At 44.9% G+C, this 24358-nt stretch overlaps 2 protein-coding genes across 2 annotated transcripts in view; both read right to left on the reverse strand.

The window, feature by feature from the left end:
• Window positions 1-24358, reverse strand: part of LOC142592630 (ninjurin-1-like) — a 112315-nt gene that overhangs the window by 55641 nt on the left and 32316 nt on the right. The gene's annotated exons all lie outside the window — the stretch shown is intronic.
• The window catches only part of LOC142592629 (uncharacterized), a 28929-nt gene continuing 7847 nt past the window's right edge, over window positions 3277-24358 (reverse strand). The window contains exons 3-5 of the mRNA XM_075704170.1: window positions 17886-17978; window positions 11009-11056; window positions 3277-4823 (exon numbers count right to left, since the gene is read on the reverse strand). Coding sequence (XP_075560285.1) covers window positions 4547-4823; window positions 11009-11056; window positions 17886-17978 — 418 coding nt within the window. The 3' untranslated portion in view covers window positions 3277-4546. The remainder of the gene's footprint in view (window positions 4824-11008; window positions 11057-17885; window positions 17979-24358) is intronic.

The raw sequence follows: 24358 nt of genomic DNA on the forward strand, positions 1-24358 counted from the left end.
TCTGCCTCCCTGTCATACCGCCACCATCATGCACGACATTATTGCGCACATTGCGTTCTACTCATAAGGGAAGGCATGCCTGCCGACTCTCATGATTTGCTTAGGAGACTCCCAAATTTTGACCAGTTCTCCCGATTACGGACATGGCCATAAATATCTTGAAAACTGCCCCAACTCCACTGCGAAAAAAAAAAGGAAGAAAATGCATCAAGCAGCACTGTCGCATCGTAATTCGCATTATGCGATAACCAGATAGCCGAAGTCAGATTTATATGTAAGCCATTTGTGTGTAGACAGTGTAGTTCTAACTAGAGCACTGCACGGGCTCAAGCTGGCCCGAAAGCCCAGCCCGACCCAGCCCGCGGGCCTGTTCGGGCCGGGTAAGCAATCGTAGAATCGGGCTCAGGCCTCAGCCAGGCACGGATATGCCATTTGCCAGAAAGCTGAAGACTCTAAAATTGGCAGCCCTATGAATATTTTAGGTCAGTGGTGTCAGTCTGTTTCTGCGAAAGTTGGGCCAGACAGGCCACCACGACAAAGCAGCGATAGGCTGCACAGATTAGTGTGTGTTAGCATAATTGTCATGCCGTCGTCGTGCCTCGACCGTTCCATCGACCTCGTCCTTGTTCGTGATCCTATCGTAATCATGCCGTGGTCATTCAACCGCGATTACACAACGACGGCAAGCGACGGCAAACAACCTTACTTTGGTTCTGTCCAGCTACGTGGCATCTTTAAAGTTTGGCTCAAGTTACGTGGGACACCTGGTATACTGCCTCAGAACCATTTGGAAAGTGTACTGTGGTATCATACTTTAGCACACAAGCATGCTGAAGATGGGAAGGGCTTTTTCTTGTTTTTTTCTTTTTAGAAGCAACCCCAGCAGAAAACATGATGCAGTGAAATCTGCATCTTGCGATTTTCTTTTTCTTTTGTTTTTTGTATGCGCCTTCCTTAAAAATAGGCATGCAGACATAGTGCCCCCCTTGAAGGCTGTTGCCAGCTTGCTTCGGCCCTATCTCCCTCTGTTCATTGTATCTGTGTGTGCTCATATCGAATAATAATCTGTGCGTGTTGGGCTAGTATATTCACAACCGAACAAGATCTTGGGACCAGGGCGTCACACATCGCAGCTACAAAAGGCCACGAAAGCACTGCTGCAATTTTCGAAGGCTACCAGATTGAGCGACCGTCTATGATCCAGACTTAGGACCATCTGCAATATCGAGCAGAAAACTGTTCCACGTTTGATGATATCTGCGATATCGAGCAGAAAACTGGGATATCCACGGCGGACTTCCTGTTCTCTTAATCTTTCCGTCCACTTTTTCCTTCCCCCAATTGCAGGGCAGCCAACCGAGCTCAGTTCCGTTAACCTCTCTGCCTTTCATTTAACCTTTTTCTTCTCTCTCCCTCCCTTACAATAACTGAGAACTCGACGATGCTTTGTTTAGGTTCAAGGACTAATGGGTCGAACCGAGCCAGGCCAGGCTGGGCTGGGAAGAGGCCAGGTTTGAAATTTTTGAAATTACCGGGCCCGGTTCAGGCAGAGCAACACATGGCACTTTCGAGCCCAGGCGAGGCTCGAGCCTTAAAAAAAAGAAGAAATAAACAATCTGTGCAGTGCTCTAGGCCTCAGTTCGGTTCAGATGGAGACAGGCATTGAAGAGTGCACATGAGGCGAAGCTCTTACATGATTTGAATAATGACTGGTTCCCTTTGCCGTATTTACCAATGTAGTTTTCTTATGCAATGAAGCATATTGAGTGGAAAGGGTCCACTGCAACGAGAGCTACTATGTGTTTTCTAATCATACATGCACCATCTCAGGCCACAGTAAGAGCGCCGAGAAGTTCGATAACTCTGCTGGTAGCCATTCAGAGCTGTTTCTGATGTTGTTGTGGCAATTTGAGCCCTTCTTTAACCCACCTTGCATGCCCCGCATATGGCCTAGTACGCCTTTCTCAATTACTATATATATGCGCAGATGCACCACCAGTATCGGTATCAGTATGAGCACCAATACGTCTAATAACTCTACAAGCAGCTATTAAGAGCTTTCTGATGTTGCTGTGGCCCAGAAAAAAAAAGAGAAATTTTTTTCTGGCAACACCTGCACATAAATGCCGCGTACAGCTGATGACACATGGTACAGAGACTGCCTATGTTTGTAGGCAGTCTCCCTGCACCACCACACATCCAACTTTCATATCTTTATCCCATGGAATTGCAGCCTTGTGACCACTGTTTCTAATTGCTTAAATGGTTTTATTTTCGCATTTTCTGTTTTTGCATATGGTCCTTCTGCGGGGAGCAAACAGGATTTGCCATCCTCTCTTTTGACGACCACCGCAATAAATGCTGCTGCTATCCTGCTTTCAATGAAGCAGAAATTACTTCCACATCGGCACGTACACGAGGGGCCAAAGGAGGCCCGGCCCCCGTTGGCCCTCCGAAATTATGCAGCATACCCCTCCCGCCCCCACCCATGCCACCACTCCTCCCACACATTCCTAAAGCGCTGCCAAATCAATCTTGAGACCTGAAAGCTATTCGGCGGTCAACATTTTGCTGCCTTTTTCACTCCTTTTGGATGGCGGTAATTATCGGCATCTCCTCGGGTGTGAAGGTTCTGTTTTATCTTATGAAGAAAGAACTGACTGAAATTACCTGTGGCAATGACACAGGCGGTCAAAAGGTTTTGTTTTCGCTAGACTCTGTGCCACCCATACTTTCGCGTTTCAGTAGTTTTGTTATTGCATAGTGCTGCACTGGTCTTGATGGCTTACGAAACTCGCACAAACTGCAAGCAACAGAGAATTCAACTTCCATGTGATGTCGCGGGATGCCTGAACGGTCTACACCACTTGACCAAAAGGCAGCTGCAGCGGCGAATCCACCTTGCGGTACCGAGCCAGTCTTGGCTCGGTACCGCAATCGCTCGGGCACCGTTTTACTCACTGACGGCAGTAAGCAGTAAAGGGTGGTGATAGCGTATGCAATGTCACAACTCCCACAGTTGGTGGCGGGAGATTTGAATTTTGAAAACAGTATTCAGACCCTTCAGATGCAATTTTCTCTTAAACTAAGTCTTTTCTTGGCACGAAAGAAGCGTTGCGAGGTTTCTGGAATGGTATTTAAGCAGTCCACGTTGACTTAGTATTTGCCTTAGTGTCCCTTTAAGAGCATAAACCAGGAAAAGTTTGTCATGCTGTGTGTGCAAATACTAGTAAGCTAAATCATTCTAATTCAAATGCATAGAATAACTACTTAATCTGGACAGCTACAATCACATACTTTATTAAGGACACAGGCCAGTAAACAATTTACATAAATGGATCGTTGATGCAGCAATTACTTTAGCTCAATGCTATTCCTTTCTGGTCATACACCACTTGCCATATTTATTCGATTTTAATGTGCCCTCAATTGTAACACACACCCATTTGCCATGACCTAAAACATGAAAAGTCATTTACAGTACTGCGCACCTCATTCTTTCATACAGAAATACAACTTTCTCTCATTTGGAAAAACAAAGATTTACTCGCAATGCGCTAAAGTTGCAATAAATAAAGCTGCAGTTTTGCCCGAAAGGCAAAGCATTGATAGCAAACTAGTAGACAGCTATGCGAAACGTAAAGATAGTAGTTTTAACGGCTGCATAAACTTTCGAACATTTGCTTACTAGCTAAATTAACAAGCATGGTGCCACATGCACACAAGAAAACATGAACACGTCTCACTCACTGACCGCGGAAACTGTTTATCAGAACGCTGGAGTGAGGAAGTGCAGTAGCAGGACTATGCGAATTGAGCTTTCTGCAGCCTCTCACTTCAATGTGAATTAAGCGACGAGAACACAGCACGGTGCACCTAGATTCGTAGACTCTGTCTCCATCGCAGATCGCTTCCGAAATAGGGGCCGCACGGCCGCACTGTACACGGCAGCCACCAGAGTAGAACGTTTCTCTGTTCGCGCCAGTCCAGCACACAAGTTTCAAGAACTCTAAACGCCTGTGATGCGACCTGATTCCTGTCCGTCTGCACACGTGATCACTCCTTTTAATTGCAGCATCGTGATGAACTCGGCGTGTCTTTGCTGTCGGCACTTCTGTGCTGATAGAGCAAACACAGAAAACAGGAAGACGGACAGTGGACTAACATAAGCACACATACTGGAGGAAGCTACGGCAGCTAGGCTTGAAGCACGTATAAGGCAGCCATTTTGAAATGCCAATGACGATTTGGTAATGCAGATTTAGGGTCATACTGGATTCAAACGCACACGCAATTTTTGGACCTGTTTTATCGAGGAAGAAGTGTGCATTAGACACAAGTAAATACGGTATGATCGGTTGATCATGGTGATAATGTAGGCAGGGTATCACTTCGACCTATGACGGAGCAAAAAGAAAAACATTTTAAATAGAATTGTTACATTAACCTGGCCAAAGTTTTGGTGACAGCAAATGTATATTGTGATAAAATCATGAAGATGGAATGTGACAAGAAAGTGAAAATGATTATGATTCACACAAACAGATCACGTATCCTCAAGCTGCTTTTTCTGGTATTTATACATGACAGTGTTGATTTCTTGCATGGCCTCCAGCTGATCACTTTTGTTTAGTCCTCGGATGCAGCTCGCCACATACATGCAAAATTGGAAAACCTTGTCCTTTTTAAAACCGTTTTCCTTGCGCTCATCGTGAAGCATTTTCAAATGCTCCACGCACGTTGCCATTGAGTTGGCCATGGTTGTCTCCACTGACGAGAGGTTCTGGTTCGTGTCCTCTGTGTTGTGAGTAGGTGGTACCACACTGAAACAGACAGTCAAAAGTTGAGTTATCGACAGGCAATTGAATGACTGATTATCGGGGTTTGTGTACCAAGGAATCATAATGATTTATGGTGTTTACTGACACAAAGACCACTACAGCCATAGAGAGTCAGAGCAACAGTGATTGGTTGGCTCAAGGTTATGGAAATAAACAGACAATCTATGTATTGAAGTGGAAATAAAGACTGTATAGTCACATGTTGAAAAGAAAAGGGTACTGGGGTGATACCATGTAAAATCGAACAAAGGATGGCCGGTCAGCCTTTTAAATTCGTTTCAAAATTTTAAATATTGTTGCCTGATACGTGGAAAAAAAAGATCCGCAATTGATTTTGCTGCCAAAATTTTTTCGAAGCACCAGGAATCAATAATGATGAAGAGGTGGAGTGTCGCACTTATGTGCTTTGCTAAAAGTTTTGGCCATCTTTGGTTATGAATTACACAAAATATATTAAAGTTAGGTAGCTGACATTTCTTGAAGTAAATATATACATGCTTGCGTTCAGTTATTTTTGGTTTAATGTTTTTATAAAATACCTCAAGATCGGCCCAGGAAAAATTTTTTTGTCTACTTCGCAGGTCCTTATCTCAAGAAAGGCTTGTGGCAGAGCGGTAACAATTCCGCATTACATTCTAAGCATACTTATTTATAAAGATGCTAAAGCTTATGCTTATGTAACTTTTCAATAAAGAAATACGATTGCGCTAATTTTAAGAAAACACCAAACAATGGGAATTTCTGACGACAATAAAAAAAGCCCCATTTTTGATATTTTTTACACTTTGTCCACTTATTTTCTCTACATCAACTTTCACAATCATTAAAAACATATTGCATAATTTTATTCTAGTAGTAGTTACGGCCCGTTGAATGAGACCCTTATGCAACGATAGGCAGTTGTTGCAGATCCGACTTCTTGGCCACTAAGTGTATAGAATGTAGGTCAGATTGGCTTTCTGCTTCTTAAAAGGCCAGCAAAGCCGAAAAAGGTGTCAGCGGCACTGTGGACGTCAATTTCGAGATGATTTGGTCACCAGAGCCACCATGAGAGCGGGGCTACGGAGCAGGCGCACCCCAGATGCTAATTTTAAGAGAAGGCGCAGTGAGGGCTCGTTTTCGCGTTCTCAGAGAGTCTGAAACAGTAACACCTCTTGGGTAACTCCCACGCAAGTGCACTGGAGCTTAGCTATTCTACTTGCCCTTCGTTCACATTGCAGCCAGACGGTGATAACATGAAGGAGATGGAAGCAAGATCAAAACCCTAGCGGGGAGCTATGAGCGCTCACTTCATGCACGCGGGCAACAGCCGCTGCAGCCAAAAAAACTGCGCTGCACCAGTTGCGATCAGTACAAAGCATGAACGTGGCACTCCAGTGGCAAAGCAACATACGGAACGCCAAAGGAAACAAAAGCAAAACTATCAGTAACCAGACGCCTATCTCAGATGACGGCAGCAGACGGCCTCAACTGGCCGCACGTTCAATCTGCTGTTCACGCTTCATTCGACGCTGATAGTGCTTGTGCTTTGCTCTTACTCTACTGCTCCTGTGTGTCTGATGGCAACAAAGTATAGCTCTGAGCGAGTGTATTGTGCCAACTACTTTTCGAAGCACAAGAAGCTCATTGCAAAGAACCGAAATTTCTGGAGTTACCGACATAAGCATCAATGTTTTGAAGCAACTTTTAACATGTAGAAGATCAGTGACTGTCAAAGAGACGGACTACTTGTGCTACCCGTGCTTTCGCTACTTCTGAAATCAAATATCTTCACGGAACACACAGTTGAGCGATGACATTTTTATGGCCCCTGAAGAAATCGACGTCATCAACCACAGCATTGCGACTACCGGCGTGTCCCCTTTGAAGCTTACAGGCGCAGTGTGAAGTCGGCACAGGGCTGCTTACATCAAGAGAAAACAAAGGGAGGTGCAGAAGGCAGTAGCCGAAAATGTTTGCTGCAACATATTTTGGGCGTACAACCAAGGTGATGCATTGGGAAATTCAGCCAAAGGAACGTACTCCTTTCGTGCACAGTGGGCCGAAAGCTTTCAGCAAGCTTATACAGCATCGACGACACCCCAGGAACGTCGTCAACTTGTCACTCTCCTGCCATCAACACCATTGAAAATGAAATTAAGAAGCTTATTCCTGAATCGATGCATCAAATCAACAAGTCCAGGAAACTGAAAGAAAATCACAACATGTGGTACCGACCAGATCCTTTCACCAGGCATGAGGTGAGCCCTTAGTGTGCATCTGCGGCGTGTGAGTACCACACGAAGGACGAGTTGGAATGTTTAGACAAAGCCTTAACAGAAAGGATGTCCTGTTAGTTACGATCAATGGAGTAAAAATATTAGTAACAAAGCGTCTCATTACAAGATCTATTAGTGAGGCATTTCGCATGTATACAAGGATGACCATCCTAATTCTGGCATTGGCCTATCAAAATTCTACAACTTGCGACCGCACTGGGGAAAATGTTATCCCCGACATGATGTGTGTGTTTGTGTCATTTGCGCCAACTATAAACTTTGCCTTGCCACTCTTGAGAACATTACTGGCCACAGAATCGATGCTGATGATGTTCACTCAGAATTCATTTGCATTCCATCACCAGCTCAGTGCCTCTTAGGCAAATGCAATCAGTGTCTAAAAGGCAGGTCCCTGACAGTAGAGGAACTTAATATCCCAGAAGACGAAGAAATACTGCTAGCGACGTGGGAGGCAGGCGACCTTGTGAAAAAGGTTTTGGATGCGCACACTTTTTTAATCATCTTCGGGTGTTAGTGACACGGTGGATCGTGCACAACCACATCAGGAAGACTCAAGGCAAAGCTATTTAGGAGAAAAAGCAATGCACACAGCATGGGAGCATTGTATCCCACTTTGATTTTGCCAAAAACGGACTGTCGTTATTTCTGACGAGAGAGAGAGAAATTTATTTACAGAAAGGCAGAGAGGTCGGCCTGAGCTATAACTTGCTCTGGCCTGCTACTCTACTCTGGGGAAAAGGGATGGGGAGGGAAAGGGCTGATGAATGATGATGGTATAAGGAAGAGATGCGTATATACAAATTCACAGAGTTGTGGTATCTCTAAAGGCGTGCGTCCAACCCAGTGGCTTGGAGAAAAGCTACAGCGGCTCTTGTTGCCAGGGCTGCGCTGGTTGCATTAGGCCAAGGACCTAAAAGAAACTCGTCCGATAGCGGTCTCTCATGGATGTTTGCTATGGAAGAGACAAGTTGCTGTCGTTCTTGCGCGTACGCGGGACACACGCAAAATATATGTTCAAGTGTTTCCGGCACCTCACAGCATTCACAGTTTGGGCTAGTATCACTGGCACCTATCATATTTTTATAACGGTTGGTGAATGCGACACCAAGGCGAATCCGGTGCACCATGCTCGTGTGGTTTCTTTTGAACTTGGGAGGCACGAAATCTCATTTCTTGGTCCCATTTGTGTAATCGCTTGTGTCGTCGATCTGGTTGGGTCCAGTGTTCCAACGTAGAGTTGCGGTTTACGTGACGAAGTAGGGCGTTTGTGTCTGTTTGTGAGAACGGAATGCGTACTTCACAAGCATTATCTAAAGCAGTTTTTGCGAAGTTCAGGCATACCACTGGCAAAAGCAGTAAGTATCCGTGTTCGCATGAGTGGTCCTAACGAAAAAATATAGGAAAGTTTTCGCTATTGTTAGTGATGACTTGAGCCAAAATTACACTCACACCTGCTTGGCTCTAAAGAAAGTGAAAAAATGAGTGGACGATAACCTGCTGGTATACTTCAAGGTGACATATGTGAGATACGGAGCCGCTAGTCATTTTAAAAATAGATACCAGCTTTTCGAGTTGGGATAGAGCGATTGTCCCAATACCCAATGGATATTCTCAGCAACTATACACAGCAAAAATGCGTGCGACAGAGTTGGATGACTCATCAAGCAATGCTCAACAACTTGAGAACAAACCCTGAAAGTGCAATTCGAGCAGCCAGAGACCTTGTAACTATTTTATCAGAAAAACTGTGCATCTAATACATCTTGAAGAAGTTGTTGCTTTCCGCGGGTTAAAAAAAGGGATGAGAGTGCCCACCTTCCATGGCATTCTGTCTTGGCAGCTATCCAGGTCAATAGAATGAATTGTAAGCGGCGTGCATAGCCGGCTCTGCATGGAACAAACTACGTGTACAGGAATGAAGGCAATCTGCATTGGCGAATCATTTTAATTACAGCCCAGAAACAAATTTTGTTTTAATGATTCTCCAGGAGCTTTTTCATTTTGCTAAAAGATTATTTGGAATATGTTGCTTGCCTATTGAATTTTATCCTCTTTTTGGGTAATCTAAGTTGCGTATCCAACTCTGACTACGTTTTCATGGAGGTGAAATGCTGATTCCAAATCATTCACTACGGTGCCTCTCCCAGCTAATTTGCAGCGTTTAGACATAAAGGACTAGATACAATATCATGCCAAAATTGAAAAGTCATAAGCGGTCACAAATGCCAGACTCTTCAGACCTGCATGGTGTACTGAGCCTTGCGCAAGGGCTTCAATGGAACAGGCAGTTACTAGTGCAACAAAATTATGCAATATGTTTTTAATAATTGCGAAAGCTGAAGTAAAGGAGAATAAGTGGACAAAGTTTAAGAAATATCAAAAATGGCTTTTTTTGTTAATTGTCAGAAATTTCATATTTTTTGTTTTCTTGAATTTAGCCCGATCGTATATTATTATCGAAAAGTTATAGAAACATAAGCTTTAAAAGTTTGACAGGTATGTTTAGACTAGAATGCAGAATTATTGCCACTCTGCCACAAGCCTTTTTTGAGATAAAGGCTTGGAAAGTAGAAAAAGAAACATTCCCTGGGCCGAATTTTCGAAATCTTATAAAAACATCTACGCTACACAGAAGAACCACAAAGAGCTAAACACAAATAAAACCTTGCATACATTTAGTCAAACAATTTTGAGCTTCCTAATTTAAATATATTTTGTGTAATTCATAACTAAAGTTGTGGCCAAAACAGCAGTGCAGGTAAGTGCGGCACTCCACCTCTTCGTCATTATTAATCCCCGGTGTTTCAAAAAAGTTTCTCACAGCAAAACCAATTGCGAATCTCTTCTTTTCACTCATCAGGCAACAATATATAAAAGTTTGAAATATATTTAAAAGGGCGAACGGCCATCCTTTGTTCGATCTTACATGAAATCACCCACTATAGACAATTATAAAACAATTACTGGAGCTGAGTATGTCTGATGGCGAAAAGGGATGTGAGAGATACCACAGTGAAGGGTTCCAAGTTAGTTTTGACTATGTTCCTATGGATGGGCAGTGCAACCCGGACGAAAGATGAGAGGAAGCACACAATACGAGCGCAGACTAACAACTTGTTTATTTCCATAACATGCCCTAATAGGCACTGCACAATGTGCGTTTTCTTTTTTCTTTTTTATCGCACTTCCACCAGCAAGTGTCTGTTGTGGTGTGGAATTTAACCCCCAGCCGCACGCTCACCAGCAACTTGCCATAGCTACCGAGTCACCACGGTAGGACAGAAGCAGCTGAAGCAATGGGTGGAGACCATCCACTACGACACTAGACGGCACAGAAGACACCGCAGATTTGGCATTATCATTTCTCCCCCAGGGCTAACAGCAAGAAGACTACCGGAAGTATGGCACCGTACTCGACCTTCAGGCGCTGACACACTGACAAAACAGCATGGGCAAAATGGCACAGCCACGACGTAAACAGGTTACCCATCCCGCAGCTAAGGTACCCAAGAGATTTAGCTTTTCCACTATATACGAGCAGGATTTAACGTGGTAGCATCGAGAAGTTGCACAGAAGCCTGGCCAGCAGCGGTCAAACAAGGGTTGCCTTAGGCTACAGCCCGAACCGGCTTCAATCAAAGACATCCATCGTTGGACCACAATCAATCGGTTTGAGTAGTGCCACCTTCGCCGCCCTCTTCCAATTCACACCTGGTTTTCACTCTCCCACGGCTGCACCTCGAAGGTGGAGGCGTGGGAGAGTTCAGAAAATTAAAAAATTGGGCATTTGGAAAATCAGTCTATGACTGCAATCGCTCAAAGTATCGAAGGCCAACACGTTTATCTGGGGAGGAAATAATGTCAAATAAGAATGAGAGCAATACGTACCCATTGCATGTGGGTTCAGTGCCTTGACTTTTCACTGGCTTCTCTTCACTGCATTAAGAGGAAAGCACAAACAATTATGCAGTGTATCTGCACATGCTGTGCAGCACGAATGAAAAACATTAGGTCAGGCCAAAATGGGAGATTACTGCTCGAATAGGTCCAAAGTATCATTTTTACTTGGTGCGGATGGCCCATGCAGAAAATCATTGAGGCTGTCCCAAAAAAGATGCATCAGCTATCATTCAGGATGAGACACTATCCGATAAACAGCCAACGTACCCAGCACACATTGCCGGCAGGTGTTTACAAAGAGTGGCAGCTATATAGGGTATCCCAGCTAACTTCAGCCAAGCTGTCAGTTAAACAAAGATTAAAAAAGCACGGTGCAAGATACAATAATAAGAACTAAGGTGTTTGGTCGTCGGACCTTTGACGACCAAACATTGTAGGCTTTATAATTGTATCTTACACCGTGTTCTTTCTTTTATATATATATATATAAAACAGCTTGATACACTGTACATGACTGGATAAACCATGTACATGACTGGCTACAGCTTTCTTTGTTTTCTTTGCTTTTGCATGTGAACATGTATTCATCCTAGGAGCCATAATTTTTAATAACTTGTAACAATCCATAAGTGAGAAAATTATGTCAACGAAGGACCGGACTGGTCTTGATACAGTGAAAACGCAGTGCCAGCAGCAAAAACATAACATGGCCCACCCTGACAAGCACCTGACAAGAAAATACCTTCATTATCTCCAATATTTGTTATGAGGTAACAGGCTGACATCAACAAAAAAAATTGCAGGCAGGTCTCCGCAAAAGCCACACAGCCATGATGTCTCTGCCGAGCCAGTGATGAGTTTCCTGCAAATTTTGATGGCTTGCTGACGACCTGATATGCCAAAATGTGGCACAGGAACAACAATAAGTTACATACACACGCTTTGCACCATCAATAATATGCGGCATGCGACTAAATGGCATCGCCTTGTTGGCTTCCTGCTGCAGTCCAACTAAGCCAAATCACGTGTCAAAATACACACGCACATTCTAAATTTGCTACTTTTCTGCTCCTCCTGAGTACTGACACTGGCCAACTTATTGGGCATAAAAAGGGCCCCACACGGACACATAACTAAGAAGGTTAACAGGCACAAACATATTAATGGCCAGCACTCATGCCCCATCTTGTCATCAGCCACAACTGCCGGCCATCGATAAATTTTCATCAAAGCCATACTGCCTAGAACTACAGGCCTAACCAGCGCCACTCCGTTGGCAGTTGGGAACCAAATTTGTGGTTTACTGTCGAGTCGACTGGCATCCACTTTGTTTAAGGCCACCATGACAACCTGTGAACACTAAAATACATAAAATTGCTCCTGGATGTGGCAAAGGGTGGAAAGAAGGGCAGTACGCACTTTTGTTTATGTTTTCCCTGAGCTTGATACAGCAAAGGTGTAAAACCAATACAGTGCTCTATGGCCACAGTGACTTTTGCAGCGGCCTTGCTTTGTCAATTTAGCCAGCTTTGGGAAGTTGTCTGAACGAACTTGGTTGAAGCATATAGTTCTCTGTTTAGTGCCTTGTATTGCCACGAAATGGTGGCGCAGCCCCCATCACAATTTTTTGTACACACATTTCTTCTTCAATCTCGCTCACCCCATCCGCCAACACCTGGCTCATATCATTAATTGTATGTTCGTTTCTGGAGTTTTCCCTTCCGATCTGAAGCTTGCACGTCTATGCCCTGTGCATAAAGGCAGTGCTCTAAATGACATTTCAAATCACAGGCCAATCTCTGTTTTGCCTGTTCTATCGAAGGTGTTTGAATCTGCCATAGATTGCAGACTAAGGAACTTTTTCAGTAAGCATAACATAATAAACAATGCTCAGTACGGATTCCAGAAAGGCAAGTCCACTGAATTAGCCCTGTTAAACGTAAAAGAAGAGATAATAAACAATTTTGAAAAAAGACTGTATAGAGTTGGACTTTTTCTTGATCTGAGAAAGGCTTTTGATAGTATAAAACATGATATCCTAGAACAAAAATTATTCAACTACGGAATATGCGGTGTTGCTCTTGAACTTATTAAAAATTACTTATTTGCCAGAAAACAATATGTTAAAGTCGGGAGCTTAACGTGAGCAGAAATGGAACTTAAGCAAGGCGTTCCACAAGGTTCGATCTTAGGAACCCTATTATTCATAGTTTATATTAATGATATATGTAATATCCCTTACACAGAAAAACTAGTTATGTATGCAGATGATACGAATGTCTTTCTTAGTGCTGATTCAATGAGCAGTCTACAAGTTACTGTAACAAATTATTTAAGGTGTTTGGAAGTGCGGCTAAATGAAAACAAACTTGCATTAAACACACGTAAAACAAAATACGCAATTTTTAGAACTACGAACAAACTATGCATTAATCTGAAATTCTCCTTTCAAGGCACAACGTTAGAGTGCGTATGCACGCAAAAATTTCTAGGTGTTTGGTTCGAGAAAAACGTGTCGTGGAACACCCATGTGTCAAGGCTTGCTTCTGAATTGGGCAAAACTGTAGGCTGTGTGTACAGGTTACCAAACCTAGTTCCATTATGGCTAAAAAAAGCTATATATTACGGCCACTTCTACTCTCGCTTGTGTTACTGCGCACTAGTATGGGTAAAAATGTCTGTTCAGAACCCAAACAGACTCGAGGTGTTGCAGAAAAAGGTTCTCCGAATATTTGAAAATTTTTATGGGCACACTCGCGAACTACGTACTCATCAGCTGTTCATAAAGCACAATATTACTTGAGCAGGTGATCTTTATACATATAAACTACTACTTTATACAAAGAAAAACAAGCTTTATGAGCATTCATTTGATAGCTCCCCCCGATACTCTGTCAGAAATCAATCCATACCAGTTCCTTTTTCCCGTACAAGCTACGGAGAATGTCTTCTTCAATACCAGATACCAGCAACACTGAACAAATTCTTAACCTGTACCAAATTCGAACTGCCAGAATGTAAATTCAAAAAACATGTGCGAAATATGCTTTTAAACATGTAAGAACCACTCAAACAACAACATCTTTCTTTTGCTATCTTGATATATATATCATTTCATGTATAAAATTATTTTTTGTTGCCTTACAAGTGTTTACAAGGATTGTGTAACATCTGTATTATATGCAATTATTTTGTGTCTAAAAGAGTTGCGTTGTGTGAATTGTATTTCATGCCTACATTTTTGTACAGTGTTTCAAAGGATTATTTTTGCATCTGCCTGCTGCTATTTAATGGGCCCTTGGGCACTCTCAAGATGTATGTGACATCTTTTCGCCCAAGAACCTCCGACTCGGTGTTGTTGGAAATAAACTTGACTTGACTTTAAAGGAGCCCTGAACCACTTCTTGGGCTTGGTGAAAAAACATAGTTCGTGGATAGCATATGCTGCTCTGAACATCTCTGTCGAATTTTGCAGTCATGCACAGCACATGGAGCTCACAAGCGGAGCGCAAAGTCACCTTTCTCTAGAATTCTCTCTTTTCAACAAAAGCTTGCTCCTCACTCTTTTTCTGATGCTCTATTTCGTAATATAGCAGATGCCCAAATGGGGGTGCTATTGGCCAATAGCTGACATCAGTCAGAAGGGTATTTGGATCAGTGCGCTTCTTCTTACTGTTAAAGTGTATATTTATTGGCACTGTTTAGTAAACAGATTGAAATAAGCGAAAATCAGCTTCGAATTTAGGTAAGAATTGCACAGTTCAGGAAGAAGCCTATTGTCTGCTCAAGGTCGGCTGCGACCGCCAGTGTATGAATGAAACTTTGGCCATCCTGCTTTTATCAGTGTCACAGCCGTCGGGCCTCAATAATTTAGACTAGTTTTAAACCCTCAATTAGCCTCGAACCATGCGAAACTTTAGGCCAGACCACACGCACGCTTGCCAGTGTGCGCTCACTCCTGGCCGCTCCTGTTTAGACAACTTGGCAGACTTCGTACTGAGTCGCCGATAGGGCTTCAAAATTCACAAGTTGGATGAGGCTTCCATCCATCGGTCAAGCTGGTGCAGGACAAAGCCAGTGCCAGCACCATGTAGCACAGCCAGATTAGAACACATGCGCATGCAAGCCCTGTCATGCACAACACAAACTCTGTGCATACGCACCGCAGTTGCATGCAGCTGCGGTCTAGTACGCAGCGTAGATACCGCGGCCACCACGGGGTGCCACAACGAGTCCTCTGGCCGAGCAAACTGCGGCTCACTGAGGACAGCCGCATTTTGCTACCATATTTATTCGAATCTAGGCCGATATTCTTATTTTTTTCAAATAATCACATACAAAACTGTAGGGTCAGCTTAGATTCAAGGATCTTAAAAAACGCGCCAGTTTGTAACTAAAAATGATAACTCTAGTGCATAGTTAGCGCTATCTAGAAAAGTCAGTATTGCAGCCACTACTAGTGGGGCCAGTAGCCAACTGAAGTACCCGAGCGATGTTGTCGCTTTGACCTGTGTCGTATCAGAGCTGGTTCTTTATTCTGGGATGTCGGAGTGCGGTGTGGCGTTATTCAAATGGCACCAGACAGATGATGCTACCATAGTGCCACTTTCAAACAAAAGGTTGTGCTAGCCGCAGAGGCGTAGTAAGCCAGGTGGAACTTCGCCATTGATGAGCAAAACATCTGTCGTCGGAAGGGGCAATGGGAGACACTCTTGCGTGTGCCGCAACAAGGAGGTGAGAGCGATAAGGAAGATAAGCACACAACAACAGAGTGCTGTTCACCGAGATCACGGCGTATTTTGACGCGTGCGATGCCGCACTGTCTGCGCATACATGGGTGCGCGGACACAAGCTTGCACGCGTCTGCAAGCTTAGGTGTGGTCTGGGCTATAGATACGAGGCTAGTGGCAGTGACGACGTAGAGTGAGGTCGGCATGTTCATATTAAATAAATGCTGTTATCATGTTGTGAATGCTGCTCTCACTTTTTCAGTTTGGCCTACACTTGAGGTAAGTTTTTTACTTTTTCTGGCTTCGGACATTAGGGGGTCAGCTTAGAATCGGGGCCGGCCCAGATTCGAGTAAATACGGTATGTCTGGCATGTCGTAAGCGCCGAAATCGGAAGTAGTGTCCACGTGAACATCCAAATCAAATTTGAACTGCACGCGATGGTGACGTTCAGTAAGAGGAGCATTGTGGGCATGCCCTGCTCCGTGCCCCGTGCAAGGCATTGAAAAAGGAATGGGGGCACAGCGAACGGGATCATACGTGACCATCGACCGCCGATAACTCCACTTCTGAACACATCCTAGTACTTTATTTAGCAAATTCTATTTCAAATTCAAGTGCATTTCTCAACTTCAATATAATGTGGTTCAGGACCCCTTTAAGACAGTGTAGTGAACAGAATCTATTTTCTGTAAAACATGGCCCAACATTCTCAACTTTGGAGAATGAGCCCAAATTCATAAACCTTACGACAAATTCGAGAGAGTTGGCAGGTATGGCCAGCACTGGGCATGTAGACCGTGTCAGAAAAAACGAGTTGCACATCCTATGGCACCTGAAGTTTCAGTTGCAGTTATATATTGCTCCAAGAGGTAGCTGGAAGTGCAACAAAGAAGTCCGTGTTAATTGTGTGAGTCAAAGTAAGCTGGCACTTGGATATATCCGAGGACACCTAAGCACTTCCTATGAGTTCAGAATGCAAAAGCATTAATGTCCTATTGAACGTTGCTGAGCTTCAAGTTTTACTTTGCGAGTAATGTTTCAGAGTTTTGCTGCAGGGCATGAACATCCGAGTTTTTAGATTAAATTGGTGCAGGTTATTTATTATTATTATTATTTTACAGTTTCTACATTAGCATCTTGGCTGTGGACCGCAATCATTTGGACAACATTGCTGAGACATCAAGAATGCCGCATCCCGTCAACATCCTGCAGAACAACAGACGAAGGAAGCAGCAGCGGCCACCAATGGGGCATCAACGCGATGCCCCACAGTGCTGTATCTGCTCCGTCGAGGCATGAGCCAGCGTTACGAGCGGTACTATTTCGCTGCTACAGATGCCATCGGCCATTGACACTTTCGCATCAAAAATCAGTCCATGGCTGTATTTGACAATTTAGGTACCAAAATAGAGTACCTCATTCATGTTTTGGGGAAAAAATTCAAGGAAAAAAAAACTACTAAACAGGAGAACGCACGATACAAACTCCCTAAGAAATCTGGCAGACTCAGGTGTAGTTGGCATTTATGTAATGCAAAGCATTGCACAAATTGTCCCAAGCAGCCAAAGAAGCGCGCTATCATTTTTGCGGCTTCGATAAGCTTACGTTTGCGCCCCTCAAAAAAAAAAAGAAAAGAAAAAAGAAGAAAAGCCATTTCTGTAAGAATGTGCAAAGAAAACATCAAAGTTAAAGCACAGAACCAACATTATAACCTAATCACACTACAGGGAACTATATGGTCAATGTCACAGAGCGTAACCTTAGAATTTAGACAAATTTCCTTGATTAGTCAGCTACCAAATATATTTCTCAAATAAGTAATGTCCACCTCTTCCAATAACAGCACTTAAAACATAAAACTGTCCTATCTGCACTTTAGCAGGGAAGAAGTTTGGGCGTGTTGGTGGGATAGATACAAACTGGTATACACAGCGCAAGAATGACATGTTCCTGCTTGTCCCTGTGTCATTCTTGCGCTATGTATCCTAGTTTGTGTCCTATCTGACACTGGCAACTTCTCAAAACCGTCTGTTGAGATTGGAAAAACAAAAACACCTTAGATATCTCCAAGTGGTTTTCACTTTTGGTTTCAACGTATGTGCGCAATCTGTATGAACCAAATAACCATACTGACCATGCATCGTCTGGCTCATAGTCAATGGTGATGCTGCCAAAGCTCATAACGCTTTCACTGTCATCAGCGCTGGGCACGTCTCGTTCAGGCAACCTGCAATACAAACAACCGGCCAATAAATCACTGAACGAAACAAGTGAGTAATAGAGAACAGGCAATGCTGGGTTATAAGACCCAGCAATTACATAAATCACTGACAGAGACAAGACCTTCAGCAAAAGTTGGCTCGAAGCCAAGACTCAGCATGAGCCCACTTTTAATCAAATCTTAATGTTCCTGCGGCCCTTCTGCCTTGCTTGTAATTCATTTCATTTATCGCACCTTTAAGGGACACTAAAGGCAAATACTAAGTCGATGTGAACTGTTTGGATACTATACCAGAAACCTCGCAACCATTGTTTCGTGCCAAGAAAAGACTTATTTTAGGAGAAAATTGCATCTGAAAATTGCAATACTTTTTTAAAAATTCAAATCTATCGCTGAACCAGGGAAGTGTGATGTTGCATATGCCATCACCACCCTTTGCCGCCGTTGGTGAACAAAACGGCAGTGCCAAGCCAAGACAGAGCGGCGAATTCGCCGCTGCAGCTGCTTTTTGGTCAAGTGGTGTAGACCATTCGGGCATCCCACGACATCACATGGAAGTTGAATTCTCTGCGACTTGCAGTTTGTGCGAATTTCACAAGCCAGCAAAACCAGCACAGCACTACGGGATAATAAAACTACTGAAACGCTAAAGCGTGAGCAGCGCAGAGTCGAGCAAAAACGATACCTTTCGACTGCCCGCGTCGTTGTCAAGGGCAATTTCAATGCGTTCTTTTTTCTAAAGATGAAATAGGACAGCCCACATAGCATTTTATTTCATCTTATAATACAATACAAGGATGTTTTGCAAGAGTGGTTGAGTCATTATCAGGCAAGTACTTGAATGTCCCGGGGAAGTTTCTAATCATGCCCTGCATTTACCTCACCGTCTAGATTATTAAGGCTCTGTTCGCGATAATATTGTTACGGTGAAGGGAAAGAAGAAGGTGACATGAACTAGAGGAAGATGAAGGCTGGCTGTTGCCTGAACACCATATACACCAGTTGTAAATATACATTATTTTACACTCGTGGGCCTGCTTTCTTCCTGCAACGTGAGCACGGCCAGTCAAAAGTGCTTGGGAACGACTAGGAGGAGCTCCGGGCCATCAGGACAAACGCTACGACGGCATAAAGTTCCATCGCATAAGGTGAACATCTGGAGGGACGGGTCATTGGACAAGGAGCTTAGGCGTTCTATAAGTGTTCGAAGAACAGGATCTTGGCGTTGCTAATCGCCAATATGGAGGAAGCCGGAGATGGATAGAATATTGATGTCCAAGTCTGCAACGGTATCGTCCGGTTGATCCATGAGATTGCGGGACAGGCAGTCAGCGTCTTTATGCAGGCGCCCTGACTTATACATAATAGAAAATGTATATTCTTGTAGACGAAATGCCCAATGTGCAAGTCGTCCAGTTGGGTCCTTCAAAGAGCAGAGCCAGCACAGGGTGTGATGATCGGTTACGACGCAGAAGCTCTGACCAAAAAGGTACAGTCAAATTTTGCGACGGCTCATACGAGCGCGAGACATTCCCTTTCAGTAATGGAGTAATTTCGCTCGGGCGTGGAAAGAAGGCGGCTGGTGTAAGCGATCACACGGTCTTGGCCCTGTTGGCGTTGAGCAAGTACAGCGCTAATGCCATGACCACTCGCGTCAGTTCGTACTTCAGTGGGCACAGAAGGGTGAAAGTGTGACAGAATCAGGCAAGTTGTGAGCAATCAATCTGGGTAGAGAAGGCTTTCTCCTATTGTGGTCCCCAAGAGAAAGATACGTCACTCTTAAGAAGGTCAGTAAAGGGTGAGCGCTGTTGGCAAAATATTTCGCAAATCACTGGAAATAAGAGCATAAGTCCAGAAAACTAAGGACATCGTTTGTTGAACAAGGTATAGGAAAATTTTGCATGGTGTGAAATTTCTGTGAATCAGGTTGAATTCCGGCGGCGTTTACGAGATGGCCGGGCATGTTATTTTATGGCGACCGAAATGGCACTTGGAAGAGTTTAGCTGAAGGCCAGCCTTGCGAAACACAGAGAGTATGGTTGTGAGGCGCCGCAAGTAGCTCTCAAAGTTCGGTGAAAACACAATCACATCGTCGAGGTAACAGAGGCGTGTAGACCATTTCAAGCCACGCAAAAGAGAGTCCATCATGCGCTCGAATGTAGCTGGCGCATTGCATAATCCAAAGGGCATGACTTATAATTGGTACAGACCGTCCGGTGTGACAAAGGTGGTTTTCTCACGGTCCATCTCATCGAAGCTAATCTGCCAATAGCAGGAGCGGAGGTCAATTGATGAAAAATATTGGGATCCGTGAAGGCAGTCAAGAGCATCATCAATGCGAGGCAGGGGATAAACATCCTTCTTTGTTATTCTGTTTAGGTGACGGTAGTCAATGCAGAAGCGCCACGAGTTGTCTTTTTTCTTTACTAAGAAAACCGGTGATGCCCACGGGCTACTGGAAGGTTCAATGATGTCCTTGTCCATAATACTGTCTACCTCTTTCTGTATGATGGCCCTTTCTGTTGCAGAGACACGATATGGCCGCCAATGAATGGGGCTGGCATCACTGGTGTTGATGCGATGCATGACAACAGATGTCTGGCCCAGTAGACGGCCGTACAAATCAAAGATATCCCGATAAGATGACAGGAGATGTAGAAGAGCTGTTGTTTGCTCGGAAGGAAGGTCAGGGGCGACCATTTTACAAACATCGTCCGCAGGCGTCGAGCACGAAGGAGACGGTGACAAAGGTTCGTTGGTACTGAGGATGGTACCAGAGGTCAAAGAAGAAATCTCATTCTTCCAAAGGAGCAATATGCGCTATGGTGACCCTGTGTGGCAGCACATGCAACGAAAAACCGAAATTGAGGATGGGCACGCGAGCACAGTTCTCACGGATCCGAATGAAGGTGCTTGGTACGGCAATATTGCGCGACAAAACCACGTCAGTAAGCGGCGACACGAGGTACTCGCCATCAGGTACAGGACAGGGCGTCAGGAGGACATTTGTAGCCGCGTGTGGAGACAGCCTTGCAAACTCAGCAGAACATAAGCCGTGTGAAGCACACGTTGTTGAGTCGGCAGGAAGTGGCAGATCCAACTGTACAACACCTGCGGAGCAGTCAATTTAGGCAGAGTGTTTCGAAAGGAAGTCAAGGCCGAGAATTAGGTCGTGCGGACAGTGTTTAAGGACGATAAATAGAACAACGGTATAATGGCCCCCAAAGGTCGCATGTGCTGTCCGCATTCCAAGGACAGGTGAAGTATTCCCATCAGCGACTCGCACAGTGTACGGTATGACGGGTGTCAGAATCTTTTTGAGCCTTCGGCGGAGAGCAGCGCTCATAACTGAAAGCTGCGCTCCTGTATCAACGAGAGATCTAACAGGAACACCATCAACTTCAATGTCCAGCAGGTTTCCACATGTAAGCAGGGTCAACAGAGGATTTGTGTGCTGGGTCGGAGTTGCAGCTTCAGCTCCGGGAGCTGCAACGCCTAGTTTCCCGAAGCAACTGGTTGCAGAAGGGGACAAACAGCGGTGAACGAGAGGCGAATGGGTCCTACGACCTTGTGGGGATGGGGTGCGGCTGTATCTTGGTGGAGCACTGTCAGTGCTGATGTTCCTAGTCGGCCTATAGGGCGAGAAAGTATGGTTGTCTGGCACTTCGCGAAAGTGACTCGGTGACGACCACCAAGGAGGCAACGACCAGTGGTTGCAGCAATGATGGGTGATGTGTCCAATGCTGGAACAATTAAAATAGATGGGTTTATCATCCGCCGTGCGCCAGTCAGCTGGGTTGCGACAAAGTTGCAGAAAGGTTTGTGTCTGGGAGCGAGCGACCGGAGAAATCTGGTAGGTGTTTGTATGGCGGACCGAGCAGAGACATGGAATGCCCAAACTTGCTACAGTAGAACCCCGCTGTTACGTTCCTCACTGCTGCGTTTTCCCAGCTGCTACGTCGTTTTCATCCGGTCCCGGCATAGCTTCCATAGGATCCAATGTATAAGGAACCCCGCTGTTACGTAGTAGCTGTGAAAACGTTCCCGCATGATACGTCGCAACTTCGCCCCCCGAACCCGCCTGGGCTAAAGTAGGAAACGCGCTCCAACCGCCATTTTGGCTTTTGACGAATTTTGGCCGGGCTTGGCTATGGAACTGGCTGCAAGAAGCCGCACGCCAGTTCGAGAGGCCGCCATCGAACTAACGTGCGGCTTCTTGCAGCCAGTTCCATGGCCAAGCCCGGCCAAAACTCGCCAAAAGCCAAAATGGCGGTCACATACGATGTCTACATCGCCGTGGATGCTGTCGTCGTGCCGTTAGAGTGTCAGAGCATCGCCGAGATCGTTGGGAACTCGGTCGTGAGTGAAGCCGCAGACAGCGATGCACGAGCCCCATGATGCCGGGGAGTTGCCAAATCCTAACTTTGGAGAAGCCGTCGCGGCTATGGACCTCCTCCGCACGTACGTCGCACCTCACAGCGACGCTGAGAGCAATGCGGCCCTCCAGGCTATTGTGAAACGTGTGGTGATTTCTAGCGAGGGAAAGAAACGGCACGCCACCATTCTGGACTTCTTTTAGGTCCAAAGCGCACTCTGTGGAAATAAATTGTCTATAGTTGAAGCTGCACTTTTTTTTCATTCATTTTCGGAGCTTTCCTCACTGTTGCGTTTTCCCGGCTGTTACGTATTTTTTTCCCCGGTCCGGTGAAAAACGTATGAACAGGGTTCCACTGTATTTCCTCCCGAACGACTGCTTGTATAAGGGAGATAGCGGGCACGCTTTCCTGACAGTCGGAACGAACTGGAGCCAGAGCCATGGCCTCAAGCTCATGGCGAATGATGCGCGTGATATCTTCTGGTCCTGTGGGCTGAACTAACCATGGCGGGTCTTCGCAAGAAGATGTCGCGTAGGTATTGGGCAATCGGTCGAAAGTTTGAGTGACACGGCGACCTTTCGCTTGTTTGAAGCGCCAGCACTCCTTTATAATTGCATCCACAGTGGCACAATACTTACACATCAGGAGATTGAAGGCATCGTCTGCAATACCTTTCAATATGTGACCAATCTTGTCTGCCTCAGTCATGTTGTTATCAGCCTTGCGACAGAGGGCCAGCACATCCTGTATGTACACAACATAGGATTCTGTGGACGTCTGAGCGCGGCACGCACGCTATTTTGTTGCTGCCAGCTGATGACCAACAAGTCTGCCAAACATGTCTCGCATTTTGTTCTTTGCAGACATCCCAGCTCGTTAGGTCAGCTTCGTGTGTGTCGTACCATTGCTTCGCAGTTACTCTTAGATAAAATATCACGTTTGCTAGCATCATTGTTGGATACCACCTGTTGTTGTCGCACACTCGCTCGTACATCGTAAGCCAGTCCTCAACGTCGGCGTTGTCCATGACACAAAATGTCCCCGGGTCCCGCAGATGAGGGAGGATGACCGTTGGCATGGGCTGCTGAGGCGTCACTTGTGTAGGTTGATTTGCCATTGTGGCGGCAAGTAGATGACGTCTGCTGTGAAGTTCCGTGATTGTACCCCGCACCTTCGACTAAAATGTTGCAGGAAGAAAGCAGGCCCACAAGTGTAAAATAATGTATATTTAAAACTGGGGTATGTGGCGTTCAGGCAACGGCCAGACTTTGTCTTCCTCTAGTTCATGTCACCTTCTTCTTTCTTTTCACCATAACAATATTGATGCCTTACAGATTCTCAAGCACTAATCCATCACTTCAGCTTGGCTTTATATTCGCCTTTAGTGTCCCTTGAAGGGCGTGAGGGCATTCCATAATGGGGCACACTGTAAGTTACCCAATTCCAACGTGTACATTTTTTTCGAGGAAAATAGGTCCAAAAATCGCATGCATGTTAGAATTCAGTACAAACCGAAACCAGCCCCTTAACTTCCCATCACCATTACCACACGATGGCAGTTTACTTGTTGCTGGCACCATGGTATCATGTTTCCTCATCTTTTCCCGCAGTCGCAGCAGCCATTCTCAATCGACTGCAGTGCTGCCTTTGTTATAGTGAGCTGTAACAGTGTGACATACTGGTGTATTCGCTTCGCAGACTGTCTTCCTCAATAATTTCCAGGCAAATGGATGCAGCGGCCACGAAGACGCATTGTTTTCACTATGAGAATGGCTTGAGAAAGTGATCCTACGTGCGGAGGAGAGCAGAAACAGAGCTGCAGAACACAATTTTGGCGTACTGGAGACTATACACAGATAACATCGATACTGCGGTACAACTGTTGATGGCTACATCAGCTGGTGGCTTGCTGTTAGGCCTGTTTATGTGTCAATCCCCTCTTCTAAAATATGTGATAGCACTGACCCATCACAGCAGCAGCTGCAATCAGCCAACTGCCCTGCGAGCATG

This window comes from Dermacentor variabilis, chromosome 9 (assembly GCF_050947875.1).
Source record: "Dermacentor variabilis isolate Ectoservices chromosome 9, ASM5094787v1, whole genome shotgun sequence".
Taxonomy (NCBI): domain Eukaryota; kingdom Metazoa; phylum Arthropoda; class Arachnida; order Ixodida; family Ixodidae; genus Dermacentor; species Dermacentor variabilis.